Source organism: Alexandromys fortis, unplaced genomic scaffold (genome assembly GCF_014885135.2).
Source record: "Alexandromys fortis isolate MF-2015 unplaced genomic scaffold, M_Fortis_MF-2015_v1.1 scaffold_89, whole genome shotgun sequence".
NCBI classification, from domain to species: Eukaryota; Metazoa; Chordata; class Mammalia; order Rodentia; family Cricetidae; genus Alexandromys; species Alexandromys fortis.
In genome coordinates, this window is record NW_026067973.1 from 4,479,935 (window position 1) to 4,500,549 (window position 20,615).

General features: G+C 50.8%; 1 protein-coding gene across 2 annotated transcripts in view; it reads right to left on the reverse strand.

Moving 5' to 3' along the window:
• Positions 1-11,678: 11,678 nt before the first annotated feature.
• Positions 11,679-20,615, reverse strand: part of Zbtb16 (zinc finger and BTB domain containing 16) — a 181,529-nt gene continuing 172,592 nt past the window's right edge. For both annotated transcript variants that reach the window (XM_050156210.1, XM_050156212.1), the window contains exons 6-7: positions 16,073-16,240; positions 11,679-14,022 (exon numbers count right to left, since the gene is read on the reverse strand). In XM_050156210.1, coding sequence (XP_050012167.1) covers positions 13,793-14,022; positions 16,073-16,240 — 398 coding nt within the window. In that variant the 3' untranslated portion in view covers positions 11,679-13,792. The remainder of the gene's footprint in view (positions 14,023-16,072; positions 16,241-20,615) is intronic.

Genomic DNA, 20,615 nt, shown 5'->3' on the forward strand with positions numbered 1-20,615 from the left:
AAGCCATCACCCAAAGACTTGCCCTGTCCTTGGAACAGGTGGGAGCCAGTGGAGCTGGACATGAAGGTGACAGGATCATGGAAGAAAGTGTTTCAGAGAGGTAGACCATGGCCACACTGTTTAGGGCCTTTCCTAGCATCCTCTGCATGGTTTAAGAAAAGCTATAATCTATCGTGGCAAGGAAGACATGGGGGTGGGACCAGGAAGCAACAGTTTACATTAAGGCTGCAGTCAGGGAGTGGAGAGTGGGCGGGCAGAGGGCTGGAATATGAGATCTCAAAGCCTTCTCTTAGCGACTCACTTTCTTCCGCAAGGCTCTGCCTCCTAGAGGTTCCACAACTTTCCAAAACAGCGCCACCAGCTGGCAACCCAGCACTCAAAACACACAAGCCTGGGAGGGACACGTCACATTCAAGCATCTTTCAAGCCACAGGAAAGGAAGATGCAGTCCTGTGATAGCCAGGAGCTAAAACATTCAGCATAACTCTTACATGGACTAACGAGAAAGGAAGGCTAAGCACAGGACAGACCTAGGCTACAGGAGAACAAGAAAAGTGGAGGAACCCAGGACTAGTATATGTGTGTAACCATTGCCATTAAGACATGGATTCTCAAGATCTAACCACTTCCTAGGAAGAAATAAAATTTAGAAAATCCAGATGTATATATTTCTTAGTTATAAGAGAACTAGCTGATCCTTGATCCTAAACTGTAGAAAGCCTGGTTTGCATAGTTATGGGAATAAACGGGCGGAGGAGAGTGGGAGCCCCAGAGAGAAATACACGACCCAAGAACTTAGGAAGAGTGTAGGAAGGGATGCAGAGCCCAGGAGGAGGAGTGGACCTTGGACAGGGCACAAACTCCTCGCCTGCCATACTTCCTGTACCCCGGAATCCTGCAGCACTCAGGGAGACTCCTCGTAGAGTTTATCTGTGGTGGGAATTAGTGGCAGCCCAAGTCCCTGACGGCAGACGGAACCTGGGGTAGGCTGTGGCCCTTTGGGACTTGTGAGCCATCATGCGATGCTGTTCTTGTGCTCCTTGTTAATCCTATTTAGACAGCTGAGCCTGGTATCAGCCATTCTGTAGTGAAAGAAATGGAGAGCAAGTGCTGGCGTGGGAGATGGGGTGAAGCGGGGAGGCTAGTTGCTAAGAGGGTTCTGAGGGCCAGGTCAGCACCTCTCAGATCAGGCTTGGCAGGTCACCTGTGCCTTTCTCCATCTGTCCCCGTGACTCCCTTCCTGCCCAGAGGCTAGTGGTTAGGGAAGGTCTTCTCACCAGCCTGACAGCCACGCATGCATTTCCAGTTCTGTCCACCTGGTGTCACTAGACGCTCGCTGTATCCTGAAGATAGCCTCCATCAGGTAGAGAGTTAGAAATCCAAGGGCAGTTTTAAAAGAAAGGGGAAAAAAAAGCTAACAGGTGATGTGGAGCCAGTGATTTTCTCTGAGGCTGTGTAGAGCTAACTGAAGCCTTAGGCTAGAGATGCAGTGTTGGGAGGGGTCTTCTAACCATTCTAATGCAACTGAGGTGTCCAGAAGTGCCAAGGGACAAAGGGAAAGAGACAGGATGGCCCATCATCTGAGGACCCAGGTATCCAAGTGGGGGAGAGGCACTGTTTTGGAGAACTGAGGTCTATCCTACCAGAGATGGGCAGAAGGATGGGGGAATGCACTAGGCTTACCCACTGCCCTGGAAGAAGAGTCCTGCCAAGGCACCGGTCACTTCATTTTTATTCTAGGTTTTCTGAAGGTTCTGGAACACAGGACACAGGTCTCTATACACAGTCTCCTGTCATCATCTCTTATCAGCCAGCCTGGGGGTGCTCAGTCCCGTTGGCGAGCCTGGGGTTGAGCAGTCCCATTGGCTAGCCTGGGGTTAATCAGTTCTGTTGGCTAGCCTGTGATTGATTGGTTCTGTTGGCTAGTCGGGAGGTGTTCGGTTCTGTTGGCCTGTCCGGGTCTTTCTTGGTAGAAAAGCCTTGAGGAGAGGAAGTTCATCTGAATCTGGTCTCCCCCTCGGTGTGAGGTGAGGGTTCAATATGAATTAGTGTTTGAGGCAGGAGAAGAGTAGGCTCTAGACGGCCAGCAGGTTAATGGGTGGAAAGATGAGAGAAAAAGTGGCTCTAGAGGACTTCCAGAAAGATCCCTCTGACCCCCCCCACCTCACCCTTACCAAGTTATGTCCTTTTCCTGGCATGAGCGTGAATCATAGCTCCTGCTTTACCCATTGTTCCCCATGGCCTATATCTTTTTAGGGGACCCACAGAAACCAGGTTCAATAATATCCCAGGTACTTTCCAGATTGTCCGAGCAGCCGAAGGAACTTCAGGCACTCTCCAGTAGGTGGAGACAGAGTCCTAGTTTTGCTTCTAGCCAGACATTGTGGTGGGCTTCAGCACGGGGGGGGGGGGGGGGGGCTTCTGGTCCAGGAAGGAACCCTTAAGCTTCCAGCTCCCCTTCCAGGCCATCTCGTGCCTTCTCTGTCACCTTATAGTTTACAATGTCACAAGTGTCTTTAGAAAGCTGATCTGGGGTCTTATAACAAGTGCTCTGAGAGTAGCTGGGCTAAAGCTTTGCTGTCCACATCTCACAGTTGAAAAGAGGGGCCCTTGGAGAGTCTTTGTCTGCAATCAAAGCCATACAGTGCATAACAGAGCTGGCCTGAAACACAGGGTCCTTTTGACTTTGAATCCCAGGTTCTTCTTGTCAAACGCCACCTGTCCCTTTTCCTCAGTGATGCCCTGTGTGACAGCCACCAAGCTAGTCTGAATCATAGTGAAGGCTGGATGGTTGGTTCCGTAGGTCCTATTGGTGCCATTCTGCTCTTTGGAATACTGCTGTGTTTCATGGCTAGAACCCAGGATTGCCTAGAGGACGTGGGGACATCAGAGAAGCTGACAGGGACCATGTGTGCACAGCCATGGGCTCTCTGAGCCATAGAACGGGAAAGAGGCAAGGCACCATGTCACAGATACTGTAGCCATCTTTGCGGCACTTCCCCAGGTATGTGAGAAGCCAGGGTAGTGAGACCTGACTCAGGCCTGCTCTGGAATGTCTCCTGAGAATGTTCCCTGATTCCAGCAAATTCTGGCCAAGTACATGAATGGGGCAGTAAACACTGAGAGTCTGGAGGGGTTTGGTTCAACCCATGGAGGAATTCCTCCATGGTGACAACGGGTTAGTGCTGTGGGAGCGGGCATCAGGATGAAGACCGTCAATCCTGAGCGAGTGAGAATAGAGGAGGCTACGCCCTTAACAGGGCACACTGGGAAAAGAAAGGGAAAGTGTGCAACCTCTATTTACTCCCCGTAAGAGGAAACCAAAACTGATACCTCTTCACAAGAGCCGCGAGGCTAATAGGAAGCTTGTTTATGGCATGTCCTGTAAATGAAAGGTGCTCCCACCCTCTGCCCCACGCACCCCTCCAGCTGGTAAGCTCTGGTTGTTGTCTCTCCTAAGAATCAGACAGAGAAGGCACTCAGCATGTCAGGAGCAGGGTCTGGACAAAACTGAATTCTCATAGTCTGGCCTCAGGGGTTGAGTTAGGATGGTGAGCTTGGGGCTCTATGTCGTAGAGAAGCAGGGCAGCAGGCAAGAGTCCGCAGTTACAGTCAGGAGCAGCTGACAGCCGCTTGCCTTTGCTATTAATGTAGTCAGTAAATAAATAAAGGGGGGCTTAAGCGTAGTGTACAGCAATCAGTTTGGAACTGTAGGGTAATTAGCTCTGCAGGGGGCTGCAGGGCTGCGGAGTCAGGTTTAAATGAGCCAGTTCACTTTCACTGAGGCACCCCCTGGGGCGCAAAACTACCAGCCCAGGGGAGCTGGTGCACTCCGGTGGGGAGAGCTTCCTTTCTGGGCCTGGAAGCAGAGAGAGAGCTGGGGCCTCCCTATGGGGCAAAGACCTGGGGTCTGCACGAGAAGATGCCCATCCTGGACAGGACAGACCCAGGTAGTCCCCAGCTATAAAATGCCACCATCCTGAGTTTGCCACACCTGGCCTTGGGAACAAATACAAGCACAAGGACAAGGCAACCGGAGCCCACACTGAGCCCCACCTAGCCTGCATACTGGTCCTTGACATCATGGGGAGGGGCCTAGATGGGCACGTGGCGGGGGACTTCTTCCTACGTCCCTCATTTCCCTCACCCTTGACAACTGCATCCTCAGTTCCAGGGAGCTAATTGTCTCTTTTCTTCCCTCCATCTTTTTTCCATCCGTGTATTCAACAAAGATTTATTGAGCACCTGCCAAGTGCAGTGTTAGGCTCCAGGAACACGAAGACACAGAACACATGGTTCCTAACCTCAAGGAAGTTGGTGTGTGAAGATGGGGACAACGGGGAGCTGAGGTGACTCTAATGCACTGTGCCATACGGTAGGGCGTAGGGGCACCTAATCACAGGGCACCTAATTCAGTCGCAGGCAGCTAGGAAAGGTTTCCCGAGAAAGGTAGTGTGTTCGAGATGGAAGAACAACACGGGGAAGCTGAGAGGACCAGGTGGGGAGCAGGGAGCTTGACCCTAAAACCATCCTGGTGATCCAGTTGATCACAGCAAGGTGGGGGCGGATCTGGAGGACAGATGGGGGTGTCAGGTGGGGGCTGCCACTACCGGTCTCATTGGGAAGCTTGGACCCCATCCTAGAGAAGTGAAGAACCACCACCAGGGCTCTCCAATAATAAGCTATTTGTATTGGGGAGGGGGGGTGCGTTACATCCGCTGCAGGCAAAGTACAGGATGGAAGAGGGAAAAGCAGATGCAGAAGGCACAGGTAGATGTGTACAGTCTCCTCCTCTTCTAGATTCTGGGGACGGGGGCTCTGGGGCAGCCAGGAGGAAGGGAGCATGGCTTCAGAAAGCCCAGTGGAAAGGTGGGTGCTGATTGGATGGTGGGGTCCTTGGATTTGCCCATCTTTATTTCACCTGCCACACTCTTGTGAGTCGTCTTCAGACTTCTGTTAGCAATGGGCTTCAGCTCTGCTCCCTGGGGACACTCAGAGCCCTTGGATGGGTCTCCATCAAGTGTGTACCCGAACTTAGGCAGTAGTGACAGGGAGCTCTGGACAGGAAGGAATAGCACGGGCGCGCGCCCGTGTGTGTGTGTGTGTGTGTGTGTGTGTGTGTGTGTGTGTGTGTATGTAAAGGACTTCCAGTCAACCACCCCAGAGAACACAAGTGAGAAGATCCCTGTCGGATACCCAACCTGGGGCTGTATCTTTCCAGCCCAGCTGCCTGTCCCCTCTTCTGACCTCGGCCTAGTGCCCCACCCCACCCCCACCTCGGGCGAGGCCTGCCCTGGAGGAGGTTGCCCATGCTGTGGGCTGGGGCAGAGGGCAGCTGCGGCCCGCTGCCCAGCGCGGGAGGAGGGGCGGCGGCAGGCCTCGGAGGAGCGTTCTCAGGCTGGCCTGGCCGGGCCCCTTTCTCTCCATGAGATCATATCTGGGTCAAAGAGCATGTAAAGCAGGCAGACCCCGGCAGTCACACAAAGCCCATTCAGCCAGCCCCTATTCACTCACCTCCTCTCCCCCATAGCCCGCGCCGCCAGGACCCCAGTGCAGCGCCTAAGCCCCAGCTTTGATGTCCAAGAACAGAAAACGGCGATTAAATGTTGTTTTAAAGAGGGAGTGCCCACTGCCCTCCCATCTGTCAAAGAAAGCTGAGGCCTGAGGGAGGGGCGGGGTGCAGGGGGGAGGGGCGGGGGCTGGTCAAGAGGGGCAAGGGTTGAGGGGAGCAGATCCCAATCAAAACATACACATCTTTGGCCAAGTACTGTTTTCCTAGAGGGGGGAACCCTGGCATGGGACCGAGGTATAGGGCAAAAGAAATCTCCCAGAAATGAGAGAGTGAGGGATAGGGAGAGAAGGAAGCAGAGGAATGAAGAAGAGAGATGCAAACCTGGGTGGAAGATGAGGGGAAAGAGGAGGGAAAAAAAGCAGAACAGAGCAGAGGACAGAAAGGCTCTGGAGGATGGGAGGCTGCCTGTCCTGAGCTGGACCTCTCCCTGGGAGGGTTAGTGTGACTTAAACGTCTCTCAGCTCAACAACCGGCAGAACCAGCCAGACCCAGGCAGGACCTGGGAGAATAGGAACTGGAACATACACAGAAGAGAAGAGAAGAGAAGAGAAGAGAAGAGAAGAGAAGAGAAGAGAAGAGAAGAGAAGAGAAGAGAAGAGAAGAGAAGAGAAGAGAAGAGAAGAGAAGAGAAGAGAAGAGAAGAGAAGAGAAGAGAAGAGAAGAGAAGAGAAGAGAAGAGAAGAGGAGCGATTTTCTCTAAATTGCACAGCAGGGGACACAGGCTGGTGACTCGAAGTCAGCTGTGGGCTAGGTTGATGCTCACCATTGTTAGCATCAACCCGTTGTAGTGGCCATGATCTGAGTCCCATCTGGGTCTCAGTGGAAAGGTGGATGATGCTGTAGGAGAAAGGCTGAAATGCTGGCCTATGCATCCAGGATTTAAGCAGAACTGGGTTTAGGACTGAAGATGAGTTGGGTGGGGCTTCCACCTGCAGCAGAGGAAGGAATGGAACCATAGACTTTGGACATGTCAGGCACACCGTATCACTGAGCAAAACCTCCAGCTTGGCCAACAGCCCTTGGCTGCCACAGAACGGAACTGAGGACCTTCTACTGGGTGCAAGCTTTGTGTTGAGGTAACTTTGAAGTATACTTAACTTGGAGGACAATTGGAGACCCCGCCTCTGGACCTGGGAAAAGTAACCTGCTTTGGTATCTGAGCTGGATGTGAAGTTTGATCACCAGTGCCAGTTCATGGTCCTGAGCAATCACCACACACTTTGAAACTCTGCGAGTGCTGCTTCCTGAAATCCCAGTGCTTCTTGAACCCCACTCCCCAAAAGCAAGGTAACCGTTGGGCTGGTAAGGGAGCTCTGTGGGTAAAGGCACCTGCTGCTAAGCCTGATCGTCAGAGCTCAATTCCCAAGACTCACATGGTAAACAGAGAATTGACTCCCAAAAGTTGCATGCTGGGATAGATGGCTAAGTGGTTAAGAGCACTTGTTGCTCTTGCTGAAGACCCAAGTTTGATTCCCAGCACCCACACGATGGCTCACAACCATTTCTAACCTTGGTTTCAGGAAATCTGAGGTCCTCTTCTCCCCTCAGAAGGTACCAGGCACACATATGGTACACATACATACAGACAAAACACTCATACACAAAATAAAATAGTTCTTCAACTATTTTAGAGTTGTCTTCTGACCTCTATGCATGTTCTTGGCATTTGTGCATACAGACCCACAATAAATAAAATGTAACAAAAAAAAAGATTTTAAGGCAAGAATGGGGACCAGTAAAATGGCGTCATGGGTAGAGACACTTGCTGCCAGGCCTGATTGCCTGTGTTACATCCCTGGATATGTGACTTACACACGTAGCATAAAAGTGTATGTAATTAAGGCTGAATGTGTGATTGCTGAGATGGCTTACTGTCAAAGGAACTTGCCACTCGAGGATTTGAGTGTGATCCCCAGGCCCTATATGGTGGACGGAGAGAACTGTGCATCATAGCAGGTGTCCATGTGGGTACCCATATCCACATGCATGCATAGACACGCCAAATCATAAGAATGCAAGAGAAATCGGGACTTAATGTTAACACATAACTTCCTCTTCATCACCAGCCAGAAATCCCAGCTGTGTTCCCACCCAAGACAGAAAAAAAAAAGGCACATTTTTTTAAAAGGACACTTGGAGCCAGAGACAACTGAATTAACTTTATTCTCTTCTAACTGCAGATTCAAGGTATACAACTGAACATCGCTATTTTTCTTATGAGACTTATAAATAAAAATACAAAAAATGTTCACTACAAAAAAATCTACTGTTAGTAGGATGTAAAAAATATTCTCTTTGCTATAGAAGGCACAAACTTCACTTAGTGACACATGAAGAAAAAAACCTGCAGCAGGAAAGTCGTCTTTTTCCTTATTTTTTTTTTCTTAAATCTTGTCAGAAACACTGAAGTTACAAAGAAACGCATCAATCTACACGAAACGAAGGCAGGTGTGGATAAGCGGCAATCGGGGGGGAGCGTACTTCGAGTGGACAGAAAGAACTGGCAATCTGGACTGGGGGAAAGTGAGGCAAGGGGAGGGAGAGATGGGGCTGACAGGAGGGAGGAGGACCTGAGGGGAAAAAGAGGGTGGGTGAGTGAGGAGGAAGAGACCAGGGTGGGGAGATTGATTTGTACAACAACACAAAGAACCAAGAAAGCTGAAGAAACAAAATTGGGCAACCTCCTAGAATTAGGCTAAGAGGAGGTGCTGAGGTAGACATTAACTAGAACATTGATGAATTAAAAAACACTATTTTGTGATACAAAGCAATTGGACTGGCACTTGTGCTCTTACATCAGACAAGCAAAAAAAAAAAAAAAAAAAAAAAAAAAAAAAAAAGAGGAACAAAACATAACACCCAAACCAAAAGGCTTAGTTTTGCTTGGTCCAGCAGGGCCGCGGGGCCCTCAGTGCTATAACTTACATACATATATTTATATATATTTATCTTTATATATAGGGCGATGGCATGGTGCATCATGACGGTTCTCACCTTACAAGGATGCATGCATAACACTATGTGAACAAACACTATGATACACACGGGGAGGAGGGACCCTGTCTGCAAAGTGGGCCACCCAGGAGCCGAGGACTCAGAGCTGCTGGCAGGCAGGCAGGCTTGCTGGGGCTTCTACTCCTTTCTCCTCATCCTTTCCCCGATGTCATCTATTCTGTTTGCCCTGCACCCTTCTTTTGGGCATCTCTCTCCCCCCCTCCACTCATGAGTTGCCGTTAGTCCCCCAGGGGCATCTCCAGATAAGTTGCAGCCACAGGAGCCAAGCCGGAAGTTCCAGGAGAGAAGGAGACCGGATGGAAGGGGTGGCAAAACAAGCAGAAGGAAAAATAAACCAACAGAACCCCAGCTCTCTATGCATCTGTCTCACGTATCAGTGTCCCCAGTGTCCACCCTAGTCTGGCTTGCCAGGGGATTGGCCGAAAGTCTACCCATTCTACTCCCCCCCCCCAATGGCCCAAGACCAAAAGTGCTTCCTGCTTGCTCCCCTCTAACAAAGGGCCCTGGCCCTCTCACCCGGTCGCACCCATTGCATCTGGAAGCGTACCATACACTTGTAAAAATTTGCAGCAGTTTTTTTTTTCTTTTCTAAACATGAAAAAAATCTGTTCAGGCACAAAGATTTAAATAAGCCCGTGTAGCATCCCTGGATTGTACTGAATCACTGGGTTCCCCCAGCCTTCCGACCCACCCTTGTACCCAGATCTGCCTTCCTCTTCTTCTTGTAAAGCAGCCGAGCAGCAATGTCATTTTTCTATTTTATATCTCTCTTGCTATATCTCTCTCTTTCTATATATATATATATATATTTGTCTATCCCATATACACATAGGATTCTAATGCTTTAAATGCATAAAGGAGTTAGGAGGAGAGGAACACCGAGGGAAGAATCAAGGTCACCAAACGCGTTAAGGATTCATTCGTAGAAGCTGGGCAAGGGGAGGGACCAGTGAGCAGCTTGGATTTGCTAGGCGGGAGAAGGTCACAGAGCCAGATAAGGCAGTATTGGGGTTCGGTAAGAATACTACCAAAGGCAGAGAATGACAAACCAGAAGTCTCAAAGAGGAGTGGAATAAATACAATCCCAGCTTCCCTGGGAAGGAAAGTGCCGCCGTCCTTCTAGTTTCCCCAATTGTGGGGGCTCCAGAAAGCTTCCCAACAGCCCCCTACCTGCCCAGTGGCCATCAAGCCCAGCAGAAAAGGCCCTGGCAACCTGAAAACTGTTTCCTCTTTGTGAGTGGGAGCTGGAGGAGAGGCATGCTGGAACATCTTGGGGTTCGGGCTGCAAGGGAAACAAGGAAAGTGTCCTTTCTAAGCTGTCCCTGCCTCCACTAGGATTCCCAGAATCCTCAGGGACGGACAGGGCAGGTAGGTGCTGAGTGAGTACCATCCAACACTGAGACAGCAGCACAGACAACACAGCATGGATTCACCTCCAGTCGCGCATGCGCGCGCACACACAGACACAGGACACGACACAAGCACACACACACACACACAACACAAGCACATACACACATATGCACATGCACATACGTACAAAGGGATATTTTGCTATTGATGGTGGTGAACTTTTTTTTTTAACTTTTTCTCTTTTTAAATATTTTTTTCCTATTCACATTACAAAAGGAAAGAGCAAGGTCCTGCAGAACTGAAGAAGGAGCTAACAAATACTACAAAAATATTACAGTTTGCAAAGATCTGCTCAACCGTCTCAAACTTTTATGATTGGGCAGAAGGAGGGGTGGGAGGGGCAGGCTGAGTGGGAAGGGCTGGGAAGCAAGGGACCAGTCAGTTCTACGGAACAGTTGGCCAACCCCCCCCCCACGCCACCAATTTTGAATGACATCTTACTGCTAAAAATACTGTTTTCTGAGATTTACAGAGCCCCCAAAGGTCAGCAGCTCCCACTTTACCCCCCTGGTCTGGGGGAGGAAGCCACAGTGCAGAAGGATTTTTACAGATGGCTCTTCCCTAGAAAGATTCTCTTTTCACATTATAAACATGACAACGGTTCTGGTCACATGTTTCAAGTTTAAACTTTTTGCCTCCCCAAAGCACTAAGTCATTACTAACTATAGTTCCGAAATAGCGCCCCCTGTACTTTACCATCCCTACTTCACACTGGAGGGGCAAGCACCCGCAAACCACATCCTCCCAACACACACTTTTTAAGGCCTTCAGATATGGCAGATGAGATTGAAGGGGAAGATGGGAGGGACAGGGGCTTGGCCGAGGGACAGAAGGAGTGGTCACAGCAGCGCCCATCCCTCGGACCTTCTGCTGTTCTTCACGGGCCTTTGCCCCTGCCCACGGCTTCCCTAAACCACTTTTTAAACCCTAAGATCAAAACACAGCTATGACTGTCTCAGAGAAAGACGAGGAGGAGGAGGAGGAGGAGGAGGAGGAGGAGGAGGAGGAGGAGGAGGAGGAGGAGGAGGAGGAGGAGGAGGAGGAGGAGGAGGAGGAGGAGGAGGAGGAGGAGGAGGAGGAGGAGGAGGAGGAGGAGGAGGAGGAGGAGGAGGAGGAGGAGGAGGAGGAGGAGGAGGAGGAGGAGGAGGAGGAGGAGGAGGAGGAGGAGGAGGAGGAGGAGGAGGAGGAGGAGGAGGAGGAGGAGGAGGAGGAGGAGGAGGAGGAGGAGGAGGAGGAGGAGGAGGAGGAGGAGGAGGAGGAGGAGGAGGAGGAGGAGGAGGAGGAGGAGGAGGAGGAGGAGGAGGAGGAGGAGGAGGAGGAGGAGGAGGAGGAGGAGGAGGAGGAGGAGGAGGAGGAGGAGGAGGAGGAGGAGGAGGAGGAGGAGGAGGAGGAGGAGGAGGAGGAGGAGGAGGAGGAGGAGGAGGAGGAGGAGGAGGAGGAGGAGGAGGAGGAGGAGGAGGAGGAGGAGGAGGAGGAGGAGGAGGAGGAGGAGGAGGAGGAGGAGGAGGAGGAGGAGGAGGAGGAGGAGGAGGAGGAGGAGGAGGAGGAGGAGGAGGAGGAGGAGGAGGAGGAGGAGGAGGAGGAGGAGGAGGAGGAGGAGGAGGAGGAGGAGGAGGAGGAGGAGGAGGAGGAGGAGGAGGAGGAGGAGGAGGAGGAGGAGGAGGAGGAGGAGGAGGAGGAGGAGGAGGAGGAGGAGGAGGAGGAGGAGGAGGAGGAGGAGGAGGAGGAGGAGGAGGAGGAGGAGGAGGAGGAGGAGGAGGAGGAGGAGGAGGAGGAGGAGGAGGAAAGCAACAGTTATACGTAAGCATGAAATGAAAGGGAGGGTCATCCCAAAGCAAAAGGTATCACTGCAAATGTGCTTTCCAAAATTCAAGGTGGGGAGCCTGGAGGGTGGGAGGAGGCTGAACTGCAGAAGGAACGAAAGACTGGACAAACAGAAGAGGTAGCTTTTAGAAAAACAATCCTCCACCCAGCAACCCCCCCCCCCCCCCCCAAAAAAAAAAACCCAAACAAACAAAAAACAAAAACCAGGCTGGTCCGTTCCTCACATACATACCAGCCATGAAAATATACCAATTTTGGCAGTGGTAACAGCACAAGGAGGGGACTGTGTGGTTGTATAGATCTTAATAACAGCCCACCCTCTGCCCCACCAAGCCTGAACAGCCCTGATAATTCTACAACCAGTGGGACTTTCCTCTAAAGTGTTTCAGGCTGACCTAAAGCTGGGCACTGATAGTCTGAGCCCTGGACGGTGCCAAGAATGACCCGTACGTGACATGACGGGGGCCCCGAGAACCCACCCAATTGTCATTCTCTCCATTCCCACCACCTCCTCAGCCCTCCTGGCCTTCCATTCAGATCCTGAGTGGTCCACTTTTTCTGACAGCTTCCCGCCAGAGAAGGGGAGGTTTTCTACCAGATCAGATTCAAAGCCAACTATTAACTTCTGCTGGAACAGAAAGACACACTCTCCCCATTCCTCCAACAACCCTCCCCACCCAACCAAAGGGGGGAAAAAGAGATAGGGGGTTAAAAAGCTCATGAGGTCACAAAAAATAAAAACTGAGGTAATTCAAGTACAATGTGCTAAAAGCAAAAGTAACAAGAGGCCAAAGCACATTCGGCTCCTCCTCCCTGCTCCCTGGAGACTGCGGGACCGAGCCAGGAATTCAGTGCTCATTTCCAGATCTGGGGTTAAAAGATCCTCACTGTGATAGCAACTCCCCTCCACCCTGTGCCCGGTGGCTAGTCCTCCCACCATGTTCTGTCAGGACATCCATTCCCTCCCTCTGGCAGGTAAAGTTCACCTGCAGGAGAGTATCCACTCCTTCTCCTGGCAATGGGACCTTTCAATAGGATGATGGCATTCCTTCTCCTAGGGGCCAAAGTGGGGTTGCCGTGATGTGTGCTTGTTTGGATGGTGGGATGGAATATATTTAGTTGGTTTTTGTTTTGTTTCCTTTTTGCAAGCAGAAAGCAGGTCAGCAGGGATCTTGCACATGAGGGGGTTTGGCTGGGGTTCAGTGCGGATTTATTTTGTTCTGTGTTCTCTGAAAGCTAAGGGAAAGAAGGAAGGGGTTTTGGAATCTGACACAGGTTTCCCCAGGAGGGACCTAAGGAAGACACAGCCCAGATCCACACAGGGAGTGAGCCCCTTGTGACCAGAGGACAGCCATCAAGCAGGTGCAAGGAGCTGAAGGGTGAGGTGAGCCATGGGGCTCTTGGAGACCATGAGGGGCAGCAGGCAGGGCTGGGCAGAGGAGGAAGCCCTTTCTCTTCCCAGTCTGCCCCCAGTCTTCCAGAGCCACCACTCTGAGCGGCAGTCAACCAGAGACACCACCTCTCACGGCCTCCAGTGGCCCTCTCTGCTTCCTTCCTGCCCTCTTCCGAGGAGGGGAAGGAAGGAGTGAGGGCAGAGGCAGTGGCTCTGACCCGAGGACCTCGCACTTGCTTTTTGGGCTCCATATCTGGACAAAAAAAGGAAGGTCTAGGTTGCGGAGAGGAGAAAAATATGCCACTGTGTGAATGAGCAAAACCACCCCACCCACCCAAGAGAACCAAGTTGGGTAGAAACCCCAAGGAAGGGGCAGCGGTATGACAGCCAGATGGCCTAGAATCCCAGAAGGAATCCAAGGCCAAGTAACTACTTAGTTTCCTTCTCCTTCTCTCTCTCTCTCTCTCTTTTCTATTCCCCCCTCTTTTCTCTGCACAGTCTTTCCACTTTATCTTGCTCTAGCTCATCTTTGCGGGCTCCCGCCATTTCTCTATCTTATGTGGGGGGTCCCTGCTTCACACATAACACAGGTAGAGGTACGTCTTCTCTATCCTCCAGTCTGGGGGGATCTCCTCCGGCTTGTGGCCTTTCATGTGCTTCTGCATGGAAGAGAGGCTGGGGCAGTACTCTGTGCAGATGGTGCACTGATAGGGTGAGGCGCCGTTGTGCGTTCTCAGGTGCTTGATCATGGCCGAGTAGTCTCGGGAGCGCTGGTGGCAGAGTTTGCACTCGAAGGGCTTCTCACCTGTGGAGGAGACAAGGCAGGACAGGGGAATGTGAGGACCGAGAGGGCCATGGGTCATCCTTAGGCTGGCTGGAGAATGTCCATCCTTCTAGCCTTGTAGTCTCCAACAGAACTTCCCATCCAACATGGTAGCCATTGATCACACAGGGCTAATGGTACGGTTATAGGGTTATATAGTATGGCTATTGGCTAACGTGGCTAGTAACTGGCAGCTAGAAATGATCTATGGAGCTCTGGCCCTTGTCACATCATCTTTAGGCAGGGAGTTTCCCTTCTAATTAAGGAAACGTGGACTGAGAAAGGAGGTAGTAAGTCTCTGAAGTCCTTCGGTATGCTTCTTCATAGCAAAGCTCATCCATAGGAAACAGGGAAGCGGGTGGAGTCCTTTCAGAGCTACAGATAGTAAGGAGGGGGAGGGGCAGGGGCAATCCAAGGAGCCCAGTCCTTCAAACACATCCCACCTGGAGCCATCTACCCACTAAGGCTCTAAAGCCCTCTCCTAGACTTTACCTCCCATTCTAGGGCTGGGGAGGGTGGCTCTACAGAGAACCTAGGAGTGTACACTGACACCCTGGTCTGCTTTCCAGATCTTCCTTCCACTAGAGTGCCCTGGAGCTGAGCAGAGATGTAAGGGAACCTTGTTTCAATACAGTAATTAACTGGTCAGCCATCTAGCCATCGATACTCCTCCGTGCTGAGGCCCCGGCAAATAATGAAGTAATGAACAGCCGAAGTGATCTAACTATCGACCAGCTATTTACAATAGTCACTGCCAATGCATTTAATGATCTGCCCACTAGGTCACATCCCACAACAAGGGACTGAGGAAACACCGGGACTCTGGGATATTCCCTGGGTTACAGATGTTGTCAGCAATGAACATCCCCTCCCCTCCTGTGGCTTTGAGCTAGGGGCAAGAAAAGCAGAGCTCAGGAGAGAAGACAGAGTCCTGAGAACAGCTCTGCCTTCTGCTGGTTGCCCACCCCTACCAGGCTATGCCCTCCCTTAAGCTAGCTGAGGTCACCATGCCTTCCTCTGGATTGGGTGCTGTCCCCGCTGATCAGGAAGGGCATTTCCTTTCTCTGTTGCACCCTCAGCCTCACAGGAAATGCTACGTCCCCTCAGCTGGCAGACTGCAGGGGGTGGGTATTTAACAGCCAGCTCTCCAAAGACACATAGCTCTATTGCTATGCGGTCAATACTCCCACTGGGGCCTCTTTTAAGCAACCAAGGTGATGTCATTGAACTTGAAATGGGGGAAGAAATAAGTTTTCCAGTTAAACAGATGCCAGCTCTAGCTGCCTCCAACTCTAAACCCTGTATGTCTGTCTGTCTGTCTGTCCTGAGACCCCAGTGGAAATGAAGCTCACATTTATTCTATGTGGAAAGGAATGGGGATTCTCCTGTTAGAGACATGGGTTCCTTTCTTTTCAGAACAGACCAGAACCAATGTCACAATTTCTGACCCTCATCATAACCTAATGCCCTCTAATTCTGCCTCCAATCATGAATGGAACAAAATGAAACCACTCAAATTTCACTTTTCACTAATCTGGCCAAATTAATCTTAATTTAGGATCTGGAATAAGCATCATATTGCCTAGCACTCCTGGACAACTTTTTGGTGTGATTACTTCAGGGGACTGCCCATGCCCTTGAGACACCTGCTGCAATTGATTACTCTTATCTGCCATGCCTGATTAGTAATGCCTGCCTTGGCCTTGAGAGGAGGGTCATGGTACCCAGACCATGATATTATCTCTTTTTTTAAAAAAACAATATTTTTATTTGTGTGCCTGTGTGCATGTATGCACATGAATGTAGTGCCCTGAGGCAAGCAGAGGGTTCTGGGAACCAAACTCTGGTCCTCTGGAAGAACAGGAAGCACTCTTAAACCATGGCGCCTTCGCTCCCATCTCCATGTTATCCCTTTTCTCTCTGGTTGAACCCTGAACCATGTTTACCCGGGCTTCTTCTCTCAAAACCACCCACTTCCAGTCACCACCCAGGTCCCAGAGCCAGCCTGGGGCCCATTCCTGACCCTCGGTACCTGTGTGAACCCTGTAGTGCGTTTCCAGCTGGTGCTTGAGGCTGAATTTCTTGCCACAGCCATTGCACTCATAGGGCTTCTCCCCGGTGTGGATGCGCTTGTGGCTCTTGAGTGTGCTCTCATCCCGGAAGCAGCTGCCACAGAACTCACACTCATACGGGTGGTCACCTGTGAGGACAAGGGGCTGACTCAGATCCTTGCTTCCTCCTGCCTCTGTTTCAGGGACAGCAGGGTACACTCAATGTCCTGAGATTGCCTGTGCTCACTACCTTCAAAGGTGATTTGGCTAGTCCCCACCACGTGAAAAGTGAGCGGTTCCTGTGTTCACACCCGGATTTTACTTGGCCCCACAGTCATTTGTGGGATAACAGCCAGTCTCAGGAAAAGAAAGCCTGCCTGGCTCAGCAAAGAGCTGAGCTGCAACCCTCAGAAAGCAGTGTCCCGTGAGGGTGGAACGGAGCCAGCTTTCAGACTTAACTCACACTTCTGGTTTCTTCTCCCTTTCCTCCAGCTCAGAGCCAAGGGCCGCTCCAGCCTAGCTTCCCCACCCTCAAAACGATCCCTCCAACTCAGAGAACCTCTCCTGTTCCCCAAATGTCATCTGCTCCTTCTCCTACTCCACCAGTTAACCACTATTCCTGCTGCCTCGTTTCCACATCGTTCCCTGGTGAACCCCTAGCCGTCCTTCAGAGTCCAGCTCATCCATCACCGCCATCTGGATGCTCCCCTTCAGTTCTCCATGCAGACTAAGCTACTCTGCCTTCTCTGTCTCCGAAGACAAGAATATTGAACGCTTTTAGTCCTTTATTCATAGAAAAATAATACGATTTAAAAAAATTAAAGAATTCTTTCCCATTTAAATGGCCCATATTTGCCGTATTCTTACCACTATACTGAGGACCTCATGGAGATCATGTCACGTGGTCATGGAAACTATCTGATGAAAAATACGCTTATCTCACAAAGAAGGGGGGATAGAGGGTTGCTTAGAGATATTTAACCACTGTCCCAAGGTCACCTAGCTAGAAGTAGCTAGACTGGAACTCAGGCTATGGTCTCATCCCAGGGACTGGACACTGGTCACTTGCCACATGGCTAAATGACAAACTGTATCGTACTGACTAACGGGGGCACCAAGAAGACTTGCCCACCCTTATCCCCTCAGTGCTTTCCCCGGAATAACTCAGAACCAACTCTTGGAGAATTCTGGGTACTGGGCTGGGAAGAACAGCCCTTCCTGAGTCTAGAATTATGCCCATTAACTTACCATTCTCTCCGCGGGACACTCTACTCTTCAGTCTCTGTGGACTGGGGGGAGGTAGGGTGTAGGGTTAACCACCTTGCATTTTTGTAACTGAGGTGCCAAGCTTGGGGGATGAAAGGTGAGGACTTGAGCTACTTATTCATTACAGGAGTGAAGGCGCAGACAATAAAGATAGATTGATCACCCCAGACTTCGTTCATGAATATTTAAATATCGCTGATTCGTCTTGTCACTGTAATTACAATCTCTCTGGGCTGCATCTCCAACAACCACAGTTTATGGTAAAGAATGGCCCACTGTATTTCACTTGCTCCTCTGCAGATGTGCGGGGCTGCCAACCGTGTAATGTCCTCTGCATTTCATACATTCTCTTCAGCCGCTGAAGGCTTAAGTCATCCACAATGACCTACGTTTTTTCATTATCCCCATGTCAAACTGTGCTCGTGCCTGGGCATAAATTGTCCTTCTCCTTATAGACTCGCAGGCCTGTGCCTTCACTTCCTCTTTAAAAGGGTATTTTACTCTCTCTGCCTTCTCCCGTCCGTGGGCTGATAACCAAACATCCCACTTCCCGAATGCAGGCCCCTGCACCCACATAAATGCTCACCTCCTCTGATGACTCGGAACAGTTTCTGGGACTCTGGGGAGTGGTTGCTGGGGCCTGTTCGTTGGCCGACTCTCTCAGAGGGTGAAAGATGTACAAGAAGCACCGAGGGCATAGGGAGTGGGTGGGTCTCCATCAAAGAAGCACAAAGAACCACCTCTATCCTCATCATCTAAGGGGCAGTGTCCTGGCCCAGGGGCCTGGCTGGCCAGTGATCTAGAGATGGACTGAGTCCTGGAATTTGGACTGGGTAAACTAACCCTTGTCTCTCACTACTGGACCTATACCAATACCAAGGAACAGTTCCCAGTCCTGTCAAAACCCAAGAAGAAGCTAGCCTTCAATAACACAGGTACTAATTGGCTATGGGTCTACCATAGTAGGGGAAGTTTATGCATGAGACTGACTCTCTCTCTCTCTCTCTCTCTCTCTCTCTCTCTCTCTCTCTCTCTCTGTCTGCACACGTGGCCCTGTCTGGTCTGACATCCAGCTCCCCCTCCTTCCTGAATCGGCAACGATTACGACTTTAATCAAAGATTCAGTATCCTCATTAAGATATAAATAAATAAATAAAGCAAGGGCCACATGAGACTTCAGCTGAAGCCGGTAATTAAAACGTACATCGGCAGTCACCCAGCCTCCCCCCCAAACCTCCGCACAGGAAGAGGGGCATCAGTGAGGGAGGGCTGGCTGACTGCCTGTGTGTGCTTCTTGCTTCCAGAGGGGGGCCCTAAGAGTTTAACAAACAGCAGAGGGGCTTGTTTGATCAGATTTTTATGAATTTAATTACGAAGTGGATCACATGTTAAATGGGTTTAAATAGGAACTCTCTTGAGTCTTCCCAGGGAAAGAATAAAAAGCATTCAGGGAATGAGAGGGAGGAAAAAAAATGACAAGTCACCAAAGACACATACCCACCCTCACCCCACCCGGGTTTCACAGCTCAGTGACCACCGAGCCTACAGCCCTCGCCCTGAGAACTAATCGCGTCAGGCCAGGCTGGCCATAATGTACATAGAACTGGCGACAGAAGTCAAAATCCAATTTGTGGTATGTTGATTAACTCTGTAGACGTGTTAATGAGCTTGACATTAAGTGCAGGACAAACGAGACTAATTAGAGCCCCTCTGGCCTGCCCAAGGCACCTGTGACCCTCCTTCTTCCCCAGTTTGTCATTACCTAGTGGCTTTCTCAGCTCCGGCCAAGCCCAGTGTCATCCTTCCCACCCCCGTCCCAGCCCCTGGGCTCCGCAGAGCCCTTCCTCTTGGCCCCTCCCTTCAGTGCAGCTGAGAGTTTATTATATGATGAGCCATGTGAATCAAGGATCCATCAATGCCAAGAGCACGGCTGGACTAACGCACCAAACACAGCTGCTGATGCTAAACACCGGCCCCAGCAGCAAATGGGCCAAGAACAACAGAATATTAATGAGGCATTGTGTCGGGGGTGTGCAGAGCCTGTGCCGAGCTGGTGTGAAAATCAATGGGTGCCTGAATGTGCGTGTGCAAGGGGCACACACGTCTGTGTTTCTAGAATAAGCAAGGGTTTCTCCCAAACCCTGTCCTTGCTGGGGATCTGAAGCATGGCTGACAGGGTAGAGCAGGGCTGACATGGGCTAACTGAACTCTGAGAAGGTGGCATGGGCAATGTAAATTACATCCTGGGTGGACTCAGTAGGGCCCGAATCATCGTGGCACATGAAGTCAAGGGACTTGGCCCAGCGGCATACCTGGAAGTGGCTAATGGAGGCTAACCATCTTCCAGAAGACTGAACTTGGGGACCTATTGAGGGAGATTGAGGAAGACATTGGCAGATGGTGTCTACATCTTACTGGGAGATCCCTCTGCGGACACTGTAGAGAAGGTCCTTGAGCACACATCCCTTTCTCTTTGCTGGACCTTGGCCGCTAAGACCTCCTCCTTTCTACTGAGCAGCCTTCGGCAGTCCTAAGCATCTGGTGAGCCATTCACATTTGGTAATGATACGGCATTGTGCTCCTCTGACTAGGATGGGATCCAGAACTCAGAGCCAAATAAGGTTTCTTGGTGAGAATGCCTACAACTGGCAAGACAGTCCAGCTCAGCCCGAGAGTAAAACTTCCTTACTCATCAGAGCCTGCCACCCCTGTAAGGACCAGGCACATATTCCATCCGTAAGTTATGAAGAGGCTCGGAAGAATGAGAAATTCTTCTGGCCCTCTATGAAGCATGCGGGACATTTACGCCTTCTCTAGCAGGCCTGTTTATGCACCCTGCTACAACCTTAGAGATTTAATCCCAGCTCCCACCCCCGCCCCCCCCCCCAAAAAAAAAACAGATCAGTAACATACACACACAGAGACATACAATTCAGAAACTGGCATTCTTTCACCAAGGGACATACAAGATGATCTCATTTTGCTTTAGGGCAGAGAAAGGAATTAAGTCATTGATTCCTCTGCTAGGAAAAGACCAAGGGTTCCTTCAAGGCCCTCTGACACTGGGTGTCCTGTCCCCTAAAGCTAGAGAGTAGTGGCAGGGATAGGCCAGGACTTAGGCAAGTAGCCCCGCCTCCTTGACTCACACATACCCCATCCTTCACGCCATCGCCATCGTGTGAACTGGCCAAGCAGGGCTATCTCATGGCTCACTGCTCAAATGCTCTCATTGTCTTCCCTAGACCGCATTAAGGCCAA